The 18,706-nt window shown below is 42.5% G+C and overlaps 3 protein-coding genes across 3 annotated transcripts; 2 read left to right on the top strand and 1 right to left on the bottom strand.

Annotated features, from left to right (window-relative positions):
- Nucleotides 1-5,494: 5,494 nt before the first annotated feature.
- LOC311144361 (synaptic plasticity regulator PANTS-like) lies at nucleotides 5,495-6,133 on the top strand (the record flags this gene model as incomplete). Its single annotated transcript, XM_084180387.1, has 2 exons — nucleotides 5,495-5,662; nucleotides 5,903-6,133. Coding segments are annotated over 2 exons (300 nt in total), but the record flags the coding sequence as incomplete, so codon positions are not given.
- Nucleotides 6,134-7,477: 1,344 nt separating this feature from the next.
- On the bottom strand, nucleotides 7,478-10,933 carry mrpl40 (mitochondrial ribosomal protein L40). Its single transcript, XM_084181320.1, has 5 exons — nucleotides 10,739-10,933; nucleotides 9,109-9,192; nucleotides 8,811-8,966; nucleotides 8,333-8,414; nucleotides 7,478-8,163 (listed from the first exon to the last, which is right to left on the bottom strand). Exons 1-5 carry the CDS (start codon nucleotides 10,807-10,809, stop codon nucleotides 7,936-7,938), a joined length of 621 nt encoding a protein of 206 aa, XP_084037446.1. The 5' UTR covers nucleotides 10,810-10,933; the 3' UTR covers nucleotides 7,478-7,935.
- A 1,119-nt stretch (nucleotides 10,934-12,052) lies between these two features.
- On the top strand, nucleotides 12,053-18,375 carry LOC311145114 (3-ketoacyl-CoA thiolase, mitochondrial-like). The gene is made up of 10 exons (XM_084181305.1): nucleotides 12,053-12,182; nucleotides 12,825-12,991; nucleotides 13,091-13,219; nucleotides 13,544-13,660; nucleotides 13,797-13,944; nucleotides 15,740-15,915; nucleotides 16,131-16,260; nucleotides 16,384-16,454; nucleotides 16,666-16,820; nucleotides 17,485-18,375. Exons 1-10 carry the CDS (start codon nucleotides 12,167-12,169, stop codon nucleotides 17,567-17,569), a joined length of 1,194 nt encoding a protein of 397 aa, XP_084037431.1. The 5' UTR covers nucleotides 12,053-12,166; the 3' UTR covers nucleotides 17,570-18,375.
- The last annotated feature ends 331 nt before the right edge of the window (nucleotides 18,376-18,706 follow it).

The following is an 18,706-nucleotide window of genomic DNA, read 5'->3' as shown; positions in this document are numbered from 1 at the left end:
AAGTAGCCCTTGATCATGACTCTCAGTTCCAAATTACATTACACAACGCTTCGAACACACCGACTGTGCTTTGCGTTTTGGTACACCAGAAGTCCATTCATTTCCAATGGAACGCTGTGTTTGACTTGCAGCATTGCGTTGCAGAGGCAGTTGCAGTACGTTCTGTGTGGTGCATACATTGGATTTATCGAACGTATGCGTCAAACTGTATGTGTAAACGGGTTGACAGAAATGGTAGCAGAAGGTGAATGTTGAGCTTTTGTTGCACACATATCTAGATGATGCTGCTGCATACTATTTTGCTCAATGTCGCAGTTCAAAGCGTAACATTAACCTTCTGCTACAATTTCTGTCAACCCGTTAATGCATACAGTTTGATGCATATGTTCGATAAATCCAATGTATGCACCACACAGAACGCAAGGCGAACGCAGCGTTCCATTGGAAATGAATGGACCTCTGGTGTACCAAAACGCAATAATGCAGTCGGTGTGTTGGAAGCGTAACGCTTTGAACACACCAACTGCAACATTGGGCAAAATAGTACGCAGAATCATCTAGATATGTGTGCAACAAAAGTTAAACATTCACCTTCTGCTACCATTTCTGTCAACCCGTTTTACGCATACAGTTTGACGCATACGTTCGATAAATCCAATGTATGCACCACACAGAACGCACTGCAACTACCTCTGCAAGGCAAACGCAGCCCCCCCTTGGAAGTGAATGGACTTCTGGTGTACCAAAACGCAATGACGCAGTCGGTGTGTTCGAAGCGTAAGAGTCATTGGACCAACGAGTCTTCTGTAAGGGGGTGTTTTGTTAAGATCCCCGACGCTCGGTCTGAACATTAACATGCATTGTGTCGTGTATTGGGATTATGCCTTTGTTAAATGTTTTTCTTGAAGAAATGGAATGTTGTTTATGTTAGGTCAAATGTAGCCGTTTGGAGGGTGACGCCCCAGGGGAGACTGGTGATTGGCCAGAAGAGGGAGCACCCATCTTTTTGCATTGTTTATAAGTAGGGGCTAGACCAAGAGAGGGCAGAGCGACCATTGCAATCCGGGCCGTCGCTCTCCGGATGTCATGACATCTGTCACTTATGCTGAAGCTTGTGATATGAATAAACCTTATGATCCAAGTTCAGTATGAGCGGACTCCTTTGTTTATCAGCAATAATTGCCAGCACTTACGCGATACGACAATCGCTTGCGGTAGGGTTTTGGGAAGCATAAGGACTTACTTTTCTAAAAACAAAAGGTTAAATTGATACACACCTCGATAGGGTTAGTGTTCCCACACGGCCATATCTCATGTTGCAGTGCTTGTTGGAAGGCAAGAGGCGAACACCTATGTTAATTATTTATCTAGCATGCTCCAAACACCTGTGTGTAAGTGTAACTCGGGAAGTGTAGCGGAAGTGTAGTTTCATTGGATGGAGACACCCATAGCTGTATGGATCTGTGCAAAACTGCTACAGTAAGTGTATCTTTTTTATTTTAAGGATACTTTCTCACTGATGAAATATAAGGGCCATAAGTTTCGATAGCTGTATTGCAAGTAGTGATTATTGACGTTTCTAAACGTTAAAACCCAGCATCAGGATTGTAGTTTACATGATGTAGTTGAGGGCGACGCTAATGGCTGAAAAATGTAGGGAGAAGGCAGAATGCCGCCGCGAGTTTGAGAACTAGCTAGTATCTAGCATATTGGAACTTTGTTAGGTGTTGTTTAGTGGATGATCAAGACCTCACCATTGTGTGATTTTCTACTTGAATGCTTCAGATAATGCTGAAACTGAAAGCCAGCTAGTATTTCCATTATCAAATGGCAAAACACAGCTCTAACACACACAATAAGATACTGCTCTCAAATTGAGGAAGTGTTGAGGAATGCTTGAAGAAAGACTTCTGCCCACATTAATAGATTCCTACTGTACATTTTTAACCTCAATGACATCATACGCTTGTATGTCTATTTACTAGGCTTGGGTGGTATCCAGATTGTCATACCTTCATACCGACCATGTGCCATACCGGGATGTTCGGTAATACTGGCACTGAACACAAGGGGCGCTATTTTCAAACCCCACTGATCATCTGTAATCCGAAGGTTAGCAATGCTAACAAGTACATGTAAAATCCCATAGATCAAATCAAAAATCTAATCAAATTGTATTTGTCACATGCGTCGAATATAACATTTGTAGACCTTACAGTAAAATGCTTACTTACAAGCCCTTAACCAACAATGCAGTTTTAAGAAAAATAAGTGTTAAGTAAAAAATAGATAAATAAAAAACATAATTAAAGAGCAGCAGTAAAATAACAGTAGCGAGGCTATATACAGGGGGTACCGGTACAGAGTCAATGTGCGGGGGCACAGGTTAGTCGAGGTAATTCAGGTAATATGTACATGTAGGTAGAGGTAAAGTGACTATGCATAGATAATACACAGAGAGTGGCAGCAGCGTAAAAGAGGGGGTGGGTGGGGGGGACAATGCAAATAGTCCGGGTAGCCATTTGATTAGCTGTTCAGGATATCTGGATAAGAGCGTCTGCTAAATGACGTAAATGTAATGTCTTATGGCTTGGGGGTAGAAGCTGTTAAGAAGCCTTTTGGACCTAGACTTGGCGCTCCGGTACCGCTTGTCGTGCAGTAGCAGAGAGCACAGTCTGTGACTAGGGTGGCTGGAGTCTTTGACACCGCCTGGTATAGAGGTCCTGGATGGCAGGAAGCTTGGCCCCAGTGATGTACAGTTGTCTACAACGCAATGAAGTCGGAAGTTGGAGATTTCCGAGTTCCCAGTTGTTTTGAATGAGGCGTTATACTTCAGCTCCACTATAAGCGTCACGTTGCTTTGCCATCAGCATTGTGTCAATGTGACATTCTACCTGCTACATAGAGTGCATTGTTTTGAGAGCAGAGGGGAAGAGCGTCCTTTATTTTATTTTCCCTTACTGTACCATATTCATTGATTATGCGTAAGTACAATAGCTTTGGTCCAGTTTTTCGCAAGTACTCATTTAAATTATTGCGACGTTCAAGTTTGCGCTCAGCAGACCTGAAATTTGCTCAGTGATGAAAAAAATGAGAGGGAACATTGGTGTCCACATACTTTTGTAAATACAGTACCAGTCAAAAGTTTGGACACACCTACTCATTCAAGGGTTTTTCTTTATTAACACATATGGAATCATGTAGTAACCCAAAAAGTGTTAAACAAATCAAAATATATTTTATATCTGAGATTCTTCAAAGTAGCCACCCTTTGCCTTGATGACAGCTTTGCACTCTCTTGGCATTCTCTCAACCAGCTTCACCTGGAATGCTTTTCCAACAGTCTTGAAGGAGTTCCCACATATGCCGAGCACTTGTTGGCTGCTTTTCCTTCACTCTGCGGTCCAACTCATCCCAAACCATCTCAATTGGGTTGAGGTCGGGTGATTGTGGAGGCCAGGTCATCTGATGCAGCACTCCATCACTCTCCTTCTTGGTCAAATAGCCCTTACACAGCCTGGAGGTGTGATGGGTCATTGTCCTGTTGAAAAACAAATGATAGTCCCACTATGTGCAAACCAGATGGGATGGCGTATCGCTGCAGAATGCTGTGGTAGCCATGCTGGTTAAGTGTGCCTATAATTCTAGATAAATCACTGACAGAGTCACCAGCAAAGCACCCCCACACCACCTCCTCCATGCTTCACCCCCACATCACCACACATGCGGAGATCATCCGTTCACCTACTCTGCGTCCCACAAAGACACGGCGGTAGGAACCAAAAATCTCAAATTTGGACTCATCAGACCAAAGGACAGATTTCCACCGATCTAATGTCCATTGTTCGTGTTTCTTGGCCCAAGCAAGTCTCTTCTGATTATTTGTGTCCTTTTAGTAGAGGTTTCTTTGCAGCAATTCGACCATGAAGGCCTGATTCACGCAGTCTCCTCTGAACAGTTGATGTTGAGATGTCTGTTACTTGAACTCTGTGAAGCATTTTCTGAGGCTGGCAACTCTAATGAATGTATCCTCTGCAGCAGAGGTAACTCTGGGTCTTCCTTTCCTATGGCGGTCCTCATGAGAGCCAGTTTCATCATAGCGCTTGATGTTTTTTGCGACTGCACTCGAAGAAACTTTCAAAGTTCTTGAAATTTTCCGGATTGACTGACCTTCATGACTTAAAGTAATGATGGACTGTAATTTCTCTTTGCTTATTTGAGGTGTTCTTGCCATAATATGGACTTGGTCTTTTACCAAATAGGGCTATCTTCTGTATACCGCCCCTACCTTGTCACAACACAACTGATTGGCTCAAATGCATTAAGAAGGAAAGAAATTCCACAAATTAACTTTTACAAGTCACACGTGTTAATTGAAATGCATTCCAGGTGAGTGAAGGAAAAGCAGTAACAAGTGCTCAGCATATGTGGGAACTCCTTCAAGACTGTTGGAAAAGCATTCCAGGTGAAGCTGGTTGAGAGAATGTGCAAAGCTGTCATCCAGGCACTCTTGGCAAAGGGTGGCTACTTTGAAGAATCTAAAATCAATTTTGATTTGTTTAACACTTTTTTGGTTACTACATGATTCCATGTGTTCATAGGTTTGATGTCTACACTATTATTCTACAATGTAGAAAATAGTTTTTAAAAATAAAGACAAACCCTTGAATGAGTAGGTGTCTCAACTTTTGACTGGTACTGTATAGTGTATGTTATTCTATTATTTTGAAAATAATTTGTATTAGTCTTATGTTTCATAGGACCTGCATGAACAAATTAATAATGTATTTTTGTCCAGCCAGCTTATATAATTACCAGAACATAGGCTATCTGACAATGTTTTGAGTAGCCAACTTTTTATTCACCATAACAGGAAAATACAAGGTAATTATTTACAAGTAGGCTATGGCAAGCTGCTAACTTACTGTTGTGAATGTGAAGAAAGGAAAGTAGTGGAAGGTCTGAATTTAAAAGGAGGAATTTAGAACATGCAGCTGTCAAGTTACCATGACAACGGTCGAAACAACAGGGTCCTTTTAAAATTGAATGTCTCTTCCTCCTTCCTGGCAAAAACTATGGCTATATAAAAGGCAAATGCCGACAAGAAAGAGATAAAAAAAATAGGGCTGTTTGATAGAAACATTGCCCAATTGTTTTTACAGGCAACATATAGTGAAAGCAGTATGAGTGACTCACAAGGCTCCGGTCTCTTGTAGACAAACACCAGGTGACTGGGGACGAACAGTAAGATTCATAATGAAAAATGCGACAGGTGAAATGAACGCGATCTTCTTTATCTCCTAACATATTGCACAGGTTGACTGCAGATATTTACTTAAAAAGTATCTACAAATATTGACATTTATAATTTTAAAAAACATAAAATAAATGGTTTTGACGGCATTGAAAAACCTTTCCATTGCTATTTCAAAATACCCCGGTATACGGTATGCCACCCAAGCCTACTAATTACCTGTAATTATGATCTCCCTAACCACCCCGGACCTGTGATGACTACTGGAGTGAATCCAGACACTGTAAAAGCCTGTGGAACCGTTTCCATAACTACTATACCATTGGCACATCCCCCTACTGCAGGCAATGGAAGGAAGACTACTACACATGTCCAGAGTGGGGAAATAACTCAAGTCCAGAGACCAAGGTACAGTTGAGCACTCAATCATCACTTTTTCTGCTAGGGGGAAACGGCCTAAGCAGCACAGCAACCAGCAATCGTGTATTTACAGGGCAAATGCCATCAACTTCCAGAAATATTGGCGTTTGCTTATGAACAGGAAGGCTACATGTGTAATATATCTAAATTGTGAAAGATCTCTCTTGCACTGTCCCCTAACCAACTCTCTGTCCTCTCTCTCTTGTCCTCCCCCTACCCCAGGAGTAATTACAGCATAGTGAGAGGAACCGGATGGCAGAGCAGAGAAAGTTCACCCCTGTGTGGGACCTGAGACGAGATCCACCCAGAGACTGGCACATGCCACTGCACCAGGGGAAGCCCCAGGACTCCCAGTCCTAATCATCCCCAGAATTAACACTGCCATGGCCCTAAACATGGCCAAACCAACCTCAATGTAGCATCTAAGATCTGTTTAGCTACGTAAACTAAATCACAGTAGAGTTGTGGCTAGTAAACCATGGCCCTGGGGCTTATTCAGACTAATCTATTGACATTGCAGCTAGAATTTTTATGTATATAGCTGGTAAAAGTCGTAATTGTTCATGACAATGTCTGTTCTACACAATTTATTACATCTGAATGTTCTGTAACTTTGCTGAATATGCCCCCTGCAGAGGGTGTGAAGGCTTTTTGTTTTAAACACTATTGGTTCAGTTGGCTGGGGAAAAGCCTGCTCTCCAGGACCACTCTGTCATAAATGGTTTCTTTCCAGAGGTGTCCAATGTAATTCAATGGTATTAGGACAGTGTACCTCTACTGCTAGAAAGTCACAACGTTCTACATCGAGATCAATAACAAGTGTGTGTCTGTATACTGAGCAATAATATCCACTCACTGGACAGTTTATTAGGACCCCCCTTTGCCTCCAGAACAGCCTGAATTCTTTGGGGCATTCTACAAGGTGTCTGAAACGTTCCACAGGGATGTTGGTCCATGCTGACACGATGGCATCACGCAGTTGCTGCACATTCCAGCTCATCCCAAAGATGCTCTATTGGGGACTGCGCAGGCCACTCAAGTAAACTGAACTCGCTGTCATGTTCCAGGCGATGTTTTCCACTGCTCAATTTAAGTGTTGGTAACCGCGTGCCAACTGGAGGCGCTTCTTGTTTTTAGCTGATAGGAGTGGAACCCGGTGTGGTTGTCTGATACAATAGCCCATCCGTGACAAGGATCGACGAGTTGTGTGTTCTGAGATGCCGTTCTGCATACTACTGTTGCACTGCGCCGTTATGTCAGTTTGTGGACCGCCTGTTAGCTTGCACGATTCTTGCTGTCTTCTTCGACCTCTCTCATTAACGAGCTGTTTTTGCCCACAGGACTGCCGCTGACTGTATGTTTTTTTGTTTATCGCACCATTCTCGGTAAACCCAAGACACTGTCGTGAGTGAAAAGCACAGTAGCACGCCTGGCACCGACAATCATACCACGCTCAAAGTCGCTTAGATCACTCGTTTGCCCATTCTAACGTTCAATCGAACAGTAACTGAATGCCTCGATGCCTGCTTTATACAACAAGCCACAGCCAGGTGACTCACTGTCTGTAGGACCGATCCATTTTCATGAACGGGGTGGTGTACCTAAAAAACTGGCCAGTGAGTGTATTTTGGTGAACAGCTAAAAGAGTTACTATATTGGCAAAAGGGTAAGAGCGCCATACCATACAGTATTCTGGCCCGCACCAGTGGTCTGACTTTTTTGTAATACTGTCTCGGCATTGTGTGGAAGGAGACTCAAATGAGCGCCTGTATGTTTCTCTACCTATTGAAATGGAGGCCAGTGTTTCTGTAACACCATTACCCGGGCTCTTTGCCTTTATTATTTCACAGGATACCTCATCTACAGTGTATATACATTAAAATGCTTATCAACCCTCTGGTATGTTTTACTTACAGGTTGTATTTAAACCTATGATGTTTATGAATGTAACAATACAGCAGAATGTGAATCACTTCATGAGTGTGAATTGAAACTCATGTATCCATGATAGGGCAGTAGTCAATACGATGAATATGTCATGGTCCTCTGGTCGGTAAGCGGTTGAATTACCCTTACACTTTGAATGAGACATCCATCCACTATTGGTGGCCGGGACGTTGTTCTGAGCAAGCTTTCATGTCTGATCTATTTTCATTAACATGCTCGTCAAATATGTAGTCTGTCCAAATCATGTAAAGACAAGGGGATGTAATAACCATGTAAACACATGTTACGCCCACAATGTTAATACTGCCACCCTCTCACTGGGTGTAGACTTTGGTGATGTTGTTGTATTTGCCTTCAGGTGCCTCATACTGGGCCTTGGGCGGTGTGTAGCTGGGTCCCTGGTGGGTGAAGGGGAAGAGCAGGGGGTCTGGCCTCAGTGCTGCATGGTAGAGCTCCTCTGACTCCAGCCTCAGCTCCTCCAGAGCCTCCGTCTGGGCTTCCACAGCCAGGCCTACTGCCTCCATCTCTGCCCGGTGCTGGGTCTGCTCGTAGAGGGACAGGTCAGAAAGAAGTCAATGTGGCACATAAACTGGGTATATCAAAATGTCTACAAAGAAGGTACTGTTAATGTCTGCTCACTGTTTACTACTTCCAAATACGGCTGTAGTGATATGAGTTTAAACCAACATTGGCTTACAAGATCACATTTACCTGTTTGTAGCGGGACCACTCCTTCAGTAGTAGAGCCCGACGTTCACTCTCCTCAAAGGGAAGCTGAGGAGCACCACGTACCCTAGGGAAAATTAACAAATAGAGTAGGGACCTGTTCAGGTGTACATTGGGACAGAGAAATGCATTTGGATTGCACTAATAGTGTGTCACTCAACATACCAATATGTTAAGCACAGCATCATATATATTGACAGTATGCTCAATTTCATTCCATCAGCTGATTTAGTCCTGAGGTATGGTGTGTTTCTATGACTATTGCTGGATATCACTATGGTAAGTAGGGTTCAAACTAAGCCACTATTGACTGTTGGGGGTGAAGCAACAGTGAATATTCAAAGTTTAAGGAGGTGCCCACTTCAATACTATGGTGGGCAGACCCTACTAACTCATGGTGGTGCCCAAATTCTGTATGGGAATGTCAGCCACTCCATTAATTCAAACACTAAAGGTGCCATACCTGGTCTCGTCCATGCATTTGGCTGGGGTTGTGAAGTCTTCTATGGGAATGAGCTCAGGAGGAACTCTCTCCAGCTTCTTCAATTTCTTCTTCAGTCTCTCTCTCACCATCTGCTCTCTACGAGGGTCCACTTTCTTCTTCTTCTTGGGCTCCGCTCTGTTAGAGCACATACAGGCAGAATGAGTGAGAGTTTTGCTTGTAGTACATTTATAACAAATGGTGCCTATAGCAAACTGCAAAGAGAGTGAAAGTGCACCAGAGAACAAACCCTTTATAGACAAAAGGATCTTCAACTTACCTTAGTGGCGCAGATGTCTTCAATGTGAGTACGGATGCAAACCAAGGACCTTGTCTGACATGACCATCCACTCCCATCAAAGAGCTGTGCAGTACAACATACATAAGGGCAGCAGGTAGCTTAGTGGTTAAGAGCGTTGTGCCAGTAACCGAAAGGTCGCTGGTTCTAATCCCCGAGCCGACTAGGTGAAAAATCTGTCGATGTGCCCTTGAGCAAGGCACTTAACCCTAATTGCTCCTGTAAGTCGCTCTGGATAAGAGCGTCTGCTAAATGACCAATTATTAATTATTAATTATTAATTATTATTATTATTATTATATTATTATAATTATTATACCAAGGGTAGAACTACCAGTTAGCTCAATCTAGCCACTGTAACGGATCAAATCAAGCTTTTTACAGCACATTTCAGACATGGAATGCAATGCAGTGTGCTTTACAGGAAAGAACAAAAAAAAACAATGAAAATAAAAGCTGAAATATTTACTACACAACAAACAAGATTTTAAAAAAAATTATAATGACAAACTGAACAACTAAAAAGCACCCTGATGAAAAGCAAAGCAAAAAATATGCGTTTTAAGATCTCTTTTATGTCTACATTTTCAGGCCCCCTCAGGTTCTCAGGCAGGCTATTCCAGAGGCTGAGGGCATAATAACTAAAGGCTGCCTGTCTCTTGGTCCTAGGCTTTGGGATAGTTAAAAGGACAGTGCCAGAGGACCTGAGGGACCTACTGGGTACATAACTTAAAATCATGTCTGACGTATTAGGGTGCACAATCGTGGAATGATTTTTAAAAAACAATAGAAGAATCTTAAAATGAATTATAAAACTCACAGGCAGCCAGTGCAGAGACCTTAAAACCGGTGTAATGTGTGCTCTCTGTCTGGTCTTGGTCAGTACCCGTGTATGTTTTGCAGTTGACCAATGGCTTTCTTGTGTAGACCAGCCAGGAGAGCATTACAGTAGTCAAGCCTTCTTGTAATAAAAGCATGGATGAGTCTCTCTGTATCAGCCTGAGAGAGAAACGGCCACACCGTGGCAATGTTCCTCAGGTGATAAAAAGCTATTTTGGTCACATTCCTAATGTGTGATTCGAAATTTAGATCAGAATCTAAAATAACACCTAGGTTTTGTACCTGGTGTTTAATATTTATTGCCCATGAATTAAAATGTGCAGCTAGATTTTCTCTCTGTGCTTTGGCTCCAACAATAAGTACCTCGGTCTTGTATTGATTTAGCTGGAGGAAGTTGTGAGCCATCCAAGTATTGAAATCACTAATACAGTCTAATAATTTATCAGTGGAGTTAAAATCCTCTGGTGACACCAAAATGTAAAGCTGTGTATTGTCTGCGTAGTAGTGAAAATCAATGCTGTGCTTTCTGATAAAGCTGCCAATAGGTAACATATATAAACTGAACAGTAGCGGACCCAAAATCGAACCTTGTGGAATGCCACTGCAGTGAATAGATAACGTAGTTAGCTAACCTGCTCAGGTTTTAGCATACTGCTGTATGAGAAAATCATGCATCAACCACCACATGAAGAGAGAATAAAACATGTTAAACTGCTGTAGCTAACGTTAGCTAGCTCGCCTATGCTAACCAGCATTGCATGTGACAACTCACCTAACGTTAGTTGGCGCTGCAGTCTGTCGGGACAATACCCTACACAGGGCACGCGATACAGCCAGGGACATGATCGATATATATATATATTCAATAAAATCAGACAAAAGTTATTCACATGTATCAACACATTTTATCATTGCTGTCCCCTTGACAGCCGCAGGACCGAGTGCAGCTTGAAACAGACGTAAATTTAGCTCGAGCTTCACATGGACACTTTCGATCCCGTTGTTCGCGCTCGCCTCGTTCATTTTACGTTGCAACCTGGTCTCGGAGCATGTCGTATTCTGTACGTAAACGAAAGATACTTAATTTTGCATGATATGTTACGTTTAGTCTGGTTACATAAGACCGATGGTTACGTAGGTGGTTGGTCGGGGTGGATGCGTGGGCGTATAACGTGAACGTCTAGCAACACAGATAACTTTTGCATTTTTGCTAATCAGCAACTTTTACACTACTTACTACTTTTGAGCTACTTTGGAACTACTTAGCATGTTAGCTAACCCTTCACCTAACCCTAACCTTAACCCTTTTAGCTAACCCTTCCCCTAACCCTAACCTTAACCCTTTAACCTAACTCTTAAACTTAACCCCAACCCTAAACTCTAGCCACCTTGCTAGAACTCGGAACATGTCATACGTTTTGCAAATTCGTAACATATTGTACAATATTGCAAATTTGTAACTTATTGTACGTTTAGCAAATTCGTAACATATTGTACGTTTTGAAAAACTGTAAAATATTGTACATTTGCAAATTCGTAATATATCATACAAAATAGGTGATGGACATCCACAAATTAATACATACCATACAAAAGTAACATATCATTCTAAATGGAGAGTCCTGGATTTACATAAAGAATCATACGAAATGCTCTGAGACCAGGTTGCACATTGCACTGGTTACATCAGAGATACAATTTGTTAATAACATTAGACAAGTTTTCAAATAGACATAGCTACATAACTGAATAAATATTGTACAAGTAACCATTTAACATTTCCTTACAGTACCCTGTGAGCACGTATTGAAAAATGTTGATCAGAGTTATTTTGTCGAATGTTGTTATCTCAATGATTAGATACACATTATTTAGGCAAAAGGTCAAATTTCCACTAGTTACCACAGCCTCAAAGTCAAAATCGGCTATATCGTTAAAAAAAATCATGAAAACAAAAATGTGTTTTTTTGTCTTAATTTAAGGTTAGGGTTAGTCAAACGGTTAGCAGTGTGGTTAAGGTTAGGTTTTAAATCACCATTTAAGAAGATACATTTTAGAAATGGGCGGGGTTTATTACTTTGTGGCTGTGGCAAATAGTGACGACCCAATATTGCCAGAGTTTGTTATAAAAGCCCCTTAAGTTGACACCGCGTTCAAATAGATACACTGACCTTCGTGGACGTAAGGAGGAATCAACATTATGTCACTGCTCAGAAGTAAGTAATACTATGTTATTATGCATAAACCACGCGCCACGAAATGCATGCTTTAGTTTTCTGCCAACATGTTTTTATTGCTCTGGAAAGGTGTCTGCGTAGTAACGTTGATAGAATGTCTGTCTGCGAAATAATAACTAGCAGCTCCAGACAGTCGATAAAGTTCAAACCATTGTTCATGGCTAGTTGCTCACTACTGAGTATAGCCTACAGTTGTGAATTTAAACATTGTGTTCCCCTTTAGAATTGTCACCGTTTATCCTCCCCAGCTGTGATCATTATTATTATGAATGAATGAATGACAGCTGTCAGTCTGTCTCTACATGTAAACGAATGTTTTTGTTGTCAAGTGTCTGCCCTCCACATATTCAACAACTGACAGTTGCCTCTGTATCGTTGCATTTCTAAAGGCTAGGTGAGTTGGAAATGAATGTAGGGTAAAGGTTACAGTGGCACTACTCATAGTTGCATGAGAATTGCAATGACACTGTAGTGGAGTTTTATGATAGGACTCTATCAAACAGCCTTTTTTCAAGTCCAATATTTTTATTGTTTTGTCACTCAGACCATGTCAACAACTGAAAGCTGCAGTAAAGCTGGATTAGTCATCTCACACCCAGACTCCTCTTTCTCTCCATCCAGATGTGTTTATTGTGTCTGCTAAGCGGACCCCGTTTGGCACCTACGGTGGGGTGCTGAAGGACCACAGTGCAACAGACCTAGCAGAGCATGCCTCCAAGGCTGCCCTCGCTGCTGGGGGAGTGGCACCTGAGCTTGTCAACAGTGTCATCTTTGGAAATGTCATGCAGGTGGGTCTAAAACTCCAAAGAGCAAGCAGAGGCAAGGATAAACTCTAGGAGGGAAATGTGTGAGCAGACATATGGCTGATTCTCTTTCTTTCTCTCCAGAGCTCTGCAGATGCTCCATACATCGCCCGTCACGTGGGCCTGAGGTGTGGGGTGCCCATTCCAGTGCCTGCTCTCACCGTGAACCGCCTCTGTGGGTCCGGCTTTCAGTCCATTATCAATGGATATCAGGTACATTAGACATACTTTAGACACTGAAACTCTACATAGTCTATACTGTTACTCACCACTGAGCATTTTTTAAAGTATCTCTGTCTGAACTGGACTCGTGCCCACTGTACAGTAGAAAAATAAATCATTATTAACATGCAAAGTTTTGAGTCACAGAGACCTCAGTAAAGTCCTTTTTGCTGCAGTGTCACATACACTTTTGTTGTTTGAGGGTTTGTAGGTCAATCGTAGGTGCATGGTTTCTGCCTCTGCTGATCGCTTAGGAACATTAGCAGCCTTGTGCGTTTGTCCCCTTTAAGACCCTGTGTGTGTCTGTCTCTGTAGGAAATCTGTCTGAAGGATTCAGAGGTGGTACTGTGTGGAGGCTCGGAGAGCATGAGCCAGGCGCCGTATGCTGTCCGCAACGTCCGCTTCGGAACCAAGTTCGGACTCGACCTCAAGGTATTGAATTAATAAATGAGGAGAGGTAAGTACAAAATCTGTATAGTTTGTCATTTTTGACCGCAAGAGCCTGTTAACAGCTACTCTAAACCAATGCCAAGGACTAAGCTAACGTGTTCTGTCTTCTTTGACTTAGCTAGAGGACACTCTGTGGGCGGGGCTTACTGACCTGCACATTAAGATCCCAATGGGCATCACAGCAGAGAACCTGGCAGTGAAATATGAGATCAGCAGAGACGACTGTGACAAATACGCACACCAGACACAGCAGAGGTGGAAGGCAGGTCAGAGGTCAACACTTACCATAACTACGTTCACATGTTTACGATCCTTACTTAAGGCATGCAGACTCTGTCCTGATTTAATAAGGAATTCCAGATTATCTGTCCTCAGAAAACCAGAAATACAGTTGAAGTTTACATACACCTAGCCAAATACATTTAAACTCTGTTTTTCACAATTCCTGACATTTAATCCTAGTAAAAAATTCCCTGTCTTAGGTCAGTTAGGATCACCACTTTATTTTAAGAATGCGAAATGTCAGAATAATAGTAGAGAAAATGATTTATTTCAGCTTTTATTTCTTTCATCACATTCCCAGTGGGTCAGAAGTTTACATACACTCAATTAGTATTTGGTAGCGTTGCCTTTAAATTGTGTAAATGGGTCAAACGTTTCGGGTAGCTTTCCACAAGCATCCCACAATTAGTTGGGTGAATTTTGGCCCATTCCTCCTAACAGAGCTGGTGTAACTGAGTCAGGTTTGTAGGCCTCCTTGATCGCACACGCTTTTTCAGTTCTGCCCACACATTTTCTATAGGATTGAGGTCAAGGCTTTGTGATGGTCACTCCAATTCCTTGACTTTGTTGTCCTTAAGCCATTTTGCCACAACTTTGGAAGTATGCTTGGGGTCATTGTCCATTTGGAAGACCCATTTGCAACCAAGCTTTAACTTCCTGACTGATGTCTTGAGATGTTGCTTCAATATATCCACATAATTTTCCTTCCTCATGATGCCATCTATTTTGTGAAGTGCACCAGTCCCTCCTGCAGCAAAGCATCCCAACAGCATGATGCTGCCACCCCCGTGCTTCATGGTTGGAATGGTGTTCTTCTTTTTCCTCCAAACATAACGATGGTCATTATGGCCAAACAGTTCTATTTTTGTTTCATCCGACCAGAGGACATTTCTCCAAAAAGTACGATCTTTGTCCCGATGTGCATTTGCAAACCGCAGTCTGGCTTTTTTATGGTGGTTTTGGAGCAGTGGCTTCTTCCTTGCTGAGTGGCCTTTCAGGTTATGTCGATATAGGACGCATTTTACTGTGGATATAGATACTTTTGTACCTGTTTCCTCCAGCATCTTCACAAGGTCCTTTACTGTTGTTCTGGGATTGATTTGCACTTTTCGCACCTAAGTATGTTCATCTCTAGGAGACAGAACGCGTCTCCTTCCTGAGCGGTATGACGGCTTGGTGTTTATACTTGTGTACTATTGTTTGTACAGATGAACGTGGTACCTTCAGGTGTTTGGAAATTGCTCCCAAGGATGAACCAGACTTGTGGAAGTCTACAATTTTTTTCTTCTGAGTCTTGGCTGATTTTCTTTTGATTTTCCCATGATGTCAAGCAAAGAGGCACAGAGTTTGAAAGTAGGCCTTGAAATGCATCCACAGGTACACCTCCAATAGCCTATCAGAAGCTTTTAAAGCAATGACATCATTTTCTGAAAATTTCCAAGCTGTTTAAAGGCACAGTCAACTTAGTGTATGCAAATTTCTGACCCACTGGAATTGTGATACAGTGAAATAATCTGTCTGTAAACAATTGTTGGAAAAATTACTTTTGTCATGCACAAAGTAGATGTCCTAACCGACTTGCCAAAACTATAGTTTGTTAAAAAAGAAATTTGTGGAGTGGTTGAATAACAAGTTTTAATGACTCCAACCTAAGTGTATGTAAACTTCCGACTTCAACTGTACATCTGCAACTTGTCATGACAATGAACTGTTTTTCCAGATTTCTATCTGAACGCTGACCACATCCCTGACTTTGTCTGTGTGCTCTCTTAACCTTAGCCCACGAGGCGGGCCACTACACGGCAGAGATCGCGCCCATCGAAGTGAAGGCAAAGAAGGGCAAAGTACCCATGACCCAGGACGAGCACCCTCGGCCCCAGACCACCCTGGAGCAGATGGCTAGGCTACCCCCTGTCTTCAAGAAGGGAGGAACGGTGACCGCCGCCAACGCATCAGTGAGTACTAAACAAGACTGATACAATCTGGGTCCAAGCCCTTTCATCCAATTCCTACCAACTCTTGCCAACAGAGTATCACATTCAGTCTATCCCCAAGCACACTGGTTGTAAATGGAGTGCAGATCATTTTAGTGTGCTGTATTGTGCTAAGCGTAAATCCTGTGTACTAGTTTTGAATGTACTATTCTTCATGTTATTTTCCTATTCCACAGGGTGTGTCTGACGGAGCTGCTGCCGTGGTGATAGCCAGTGAGGAAGCTGTGAAGGAGCACAAGCTCACCCCATTGGCAAGAATAGTGGCATATCACGTCTCAGGCTGTGACCCAAGCATTATGGGAATCGGTGGGTGACTGGCAACAAATGGCTCATGTACTTGATGAAAACATATACAGCCAAATATAGGCCTTTCTAGCATGGCCATCAAGTGGTTTCTGTTGGTAAGGTTCTGTCATTCTCCCCCCTCAGGCCCAGTCCCAGCCATCACTGAAGCCCTGAAGAAAGCCGGTCTCACCCTCCAAGACATGGATCTGGTGGAGGTATGCCCATCTGTTTTCAAGTTCAATAATAGGAAGTAGGAACTGATGCAGAAAATCGTGGCTATTTGGTTGCTCTGTTTTGCTTTACTCTATCTCATTTTTGTAGCGCACCCTGTAGAATTTACTTCCTCCCTTTGTCTCTCCCTCTCTTTCTCCTGCTCTGATTTCGCCTGTCCTTCTCGCTCTCTCTGTCACATTTGCTGTCTCTCAGGTGAATGAGGCTTTTGCTGCTCAGTACCTGGCGGTTGCCAAGGCATTAGGTCTGGACCCAGAGAAGAGTAATGCTGATGGAGGGGCTATTGCCATCGGCCACCCCCTGGGAGCCTCTGGAGCACGCATCACTGCTCACCTGGTCCACGAGCTCAGGTAACCCCACCACACCAGTAGTCTTCTTACTACTCAGATCACTTCTTATCGCTCTGTAAATATGTAGTTGAACTAACTGTCTAATCAAATCTTTAACAATTTGTTTGTACTATGTAAGGGAACAGGCAAGAGGTTTTTAATTAACCAATAAGGCCTGAGGGGGGTGTGGTGTATATGGCCAATATACCACGGCTAAGGGCTCTTCTTAAGCATGACGCAACAGGGAGTGCCTGGATACAGCCCTTAGCGGTGGTATATTGGCCAAATACCATAAACCCCTGAGGTGCCTTATTGCTATCATAAACAGCTTACCAATGTAATTAGTCCCGTGTAGCTCAGTTGGTAGAGCATGGCGCTTGCAACGCCAGGGTTGTGGGTTCGATTCCCACGGGGGACCAGTATGAAAAGATGTATGCACTCACTAATTGTAAGTTGCTCTGGATAAGAGCGTCTGCTAAATGACTAAAATGTAAATTAGAACAATAAACAAGTAGTTTTGCGTCATACCCATGGTATATTGTCTGCTATACCACAGCTTTCAGACAATCGGCATCCAGGAGCCAAACCAATAAATAACACAATTCAATGGCTGAGCAATTCATGTTATGTCACAGATGAGTGATTTTCATTTGTGTTTTTTCTCTCTCTCTCTCTCCCTCCTTAGGCGGATTGGGGGAAAGTATGCTGTGGGATCAGCCTGCATCGGTGGTGGTCAGGGTATCGCCATCATCATAGAGAACACTCACTGAGGAACCGAGCAAACCATCCACACTCAGAAGGGTACATACTATACCATCCACACTCAAAAGTGTACTTGCAATACCATCCACACTCGAAACACACACCACACCCCTACATACTCAATAGAGAAATGTAAAATGTAATGCCATATACACACTCGAATAAGACCTTTAGGTTGTTGTCCAATGTAGAGTTGAAACACCAGAGTGCATTCTTAGTATTGACTTGAAATGTAAGAATATCCACTTTCCAATGTAAAAAAAGAAAAGAATGTTTGATCCATGCTTCAAATTAGACGACTCCAGCATCTACGCTAAAAAAAAAGACCAAGATCTCCTCATAATTACTCCAGAAAATGGCTGCTGTTTCTCTGAACACAGAAGAAAAGGGTATTTGTATGTTTAGTAACACAAATGTCTGATAAACTCCCTCCTTTCTTGGATGCTTCATATTCCTGTTACCTTTTCTAAACGTTCATGTATGGCAACCATACTGTCTGTATCTGCTTAAAGAGGCCTTGTGAATCTGAAGAGCTAACTCCTGTTTTTGTAAAGGGCATACTATTTACCTCTCGCTGTAGCATATGAACAGTTGAGATGAGTGTTTGAGTTGAGGTAACCAATGTTGCTTTCTGTGGAAAGAGAGCAGTAACTGCCTCTTTTATCCAGAATTTCTCTCCTTGCCTGAATTATCACTCCTTTGCAGGGATCACCATTGCCCTAAATACTGTGTGTATATGTAAGACATGTATACGCTGTCAGGTTGCCTGTAAAGATATATATTTTTTATGATTAAAGTGAAATATAATCTCAAAGTTTGGATTCACAAATTGTCATGTGTGAGATTGTTGTTGGTGATTCTTCATGGAGTATCGTGTAGTAGTTACTAGGCCTATTTCACTGTCTGAGGCCTGAAGTCTACATACTTTTGTGTATGTGGACACTCCTTCAAATTAGTGGATTTGGCTATTTAAGTCACACCAGTTGCTGACGGGTGTATAAAATCGAGGTCAAATGCAATCTCCATAGACAAACATTGGCGGTAGAATGGCCTTACTGAAAAGCTCAGTGACTTTCAATGAGGCACCGTCATAGGATGCCACCTTTCCAACAAGTCAGTTCGTCAAATTTCTGCCCTGCTAGAGC

This window comes from Coregonus lavaretus, assembly GCF_964263955.1.
Source record: "Coregonus lavaretus genome assembly, chromosome: 17".
Lineage (NCBI taxonomy): Eukaryota > Metazoa > Chordata > Actinopteri > Salmoniformes > Salmonidae > Coregonus > Coregonus lavaretus.
The sequence above is the reverse complement of the archived record's forward strand: the minus strand, read 5'-3'. Positions and strand labels throughout refer to the sequence as shown.

Excerpts from the sequence above, each read along its gene's own strand:
- mrpl40 (XM_084181320.1), bottom strand. The coding sequence starts at position 10,809 with ATGTCCCTGGCTGTATCGCGTGCCCTGTGTAGGGTATTGTCCCGACAG. Across the intron at positions 9,193-10,738 it reads GCAGCGCCAACTAACGTTAG|CTCTTTGATGGGAGTGGATG; the intron begins GTGAGTTGTCAC and ends TGTACTGCACAG. Across the intron at positions 8,415-8,810 it reads AAATGCATGGACGAGACCAG|GGTACGTGGTGCTCCTCAGC; the intron begins GTATGGCACCTT and ends AATTTTCCCTAG.
- LOC311145114 (XM_084181305.1), top strand. Across the intron at positions 16,261-16,383 it reads CCCAAGCATTATGGGAATCG|GCCCAGTCCCAGCCATCACT; the intron begins GTGGGTGACTGG and ends CTCCCCCCTCAG. Across the intron at positions 16,455-16,665 it reads AAGACATGGATCTGGTGGAG|GTGAATGAGGCTTTTGCTGC; the intron begins GTATGCCCATCT and ends GCTGTCTCTCAG.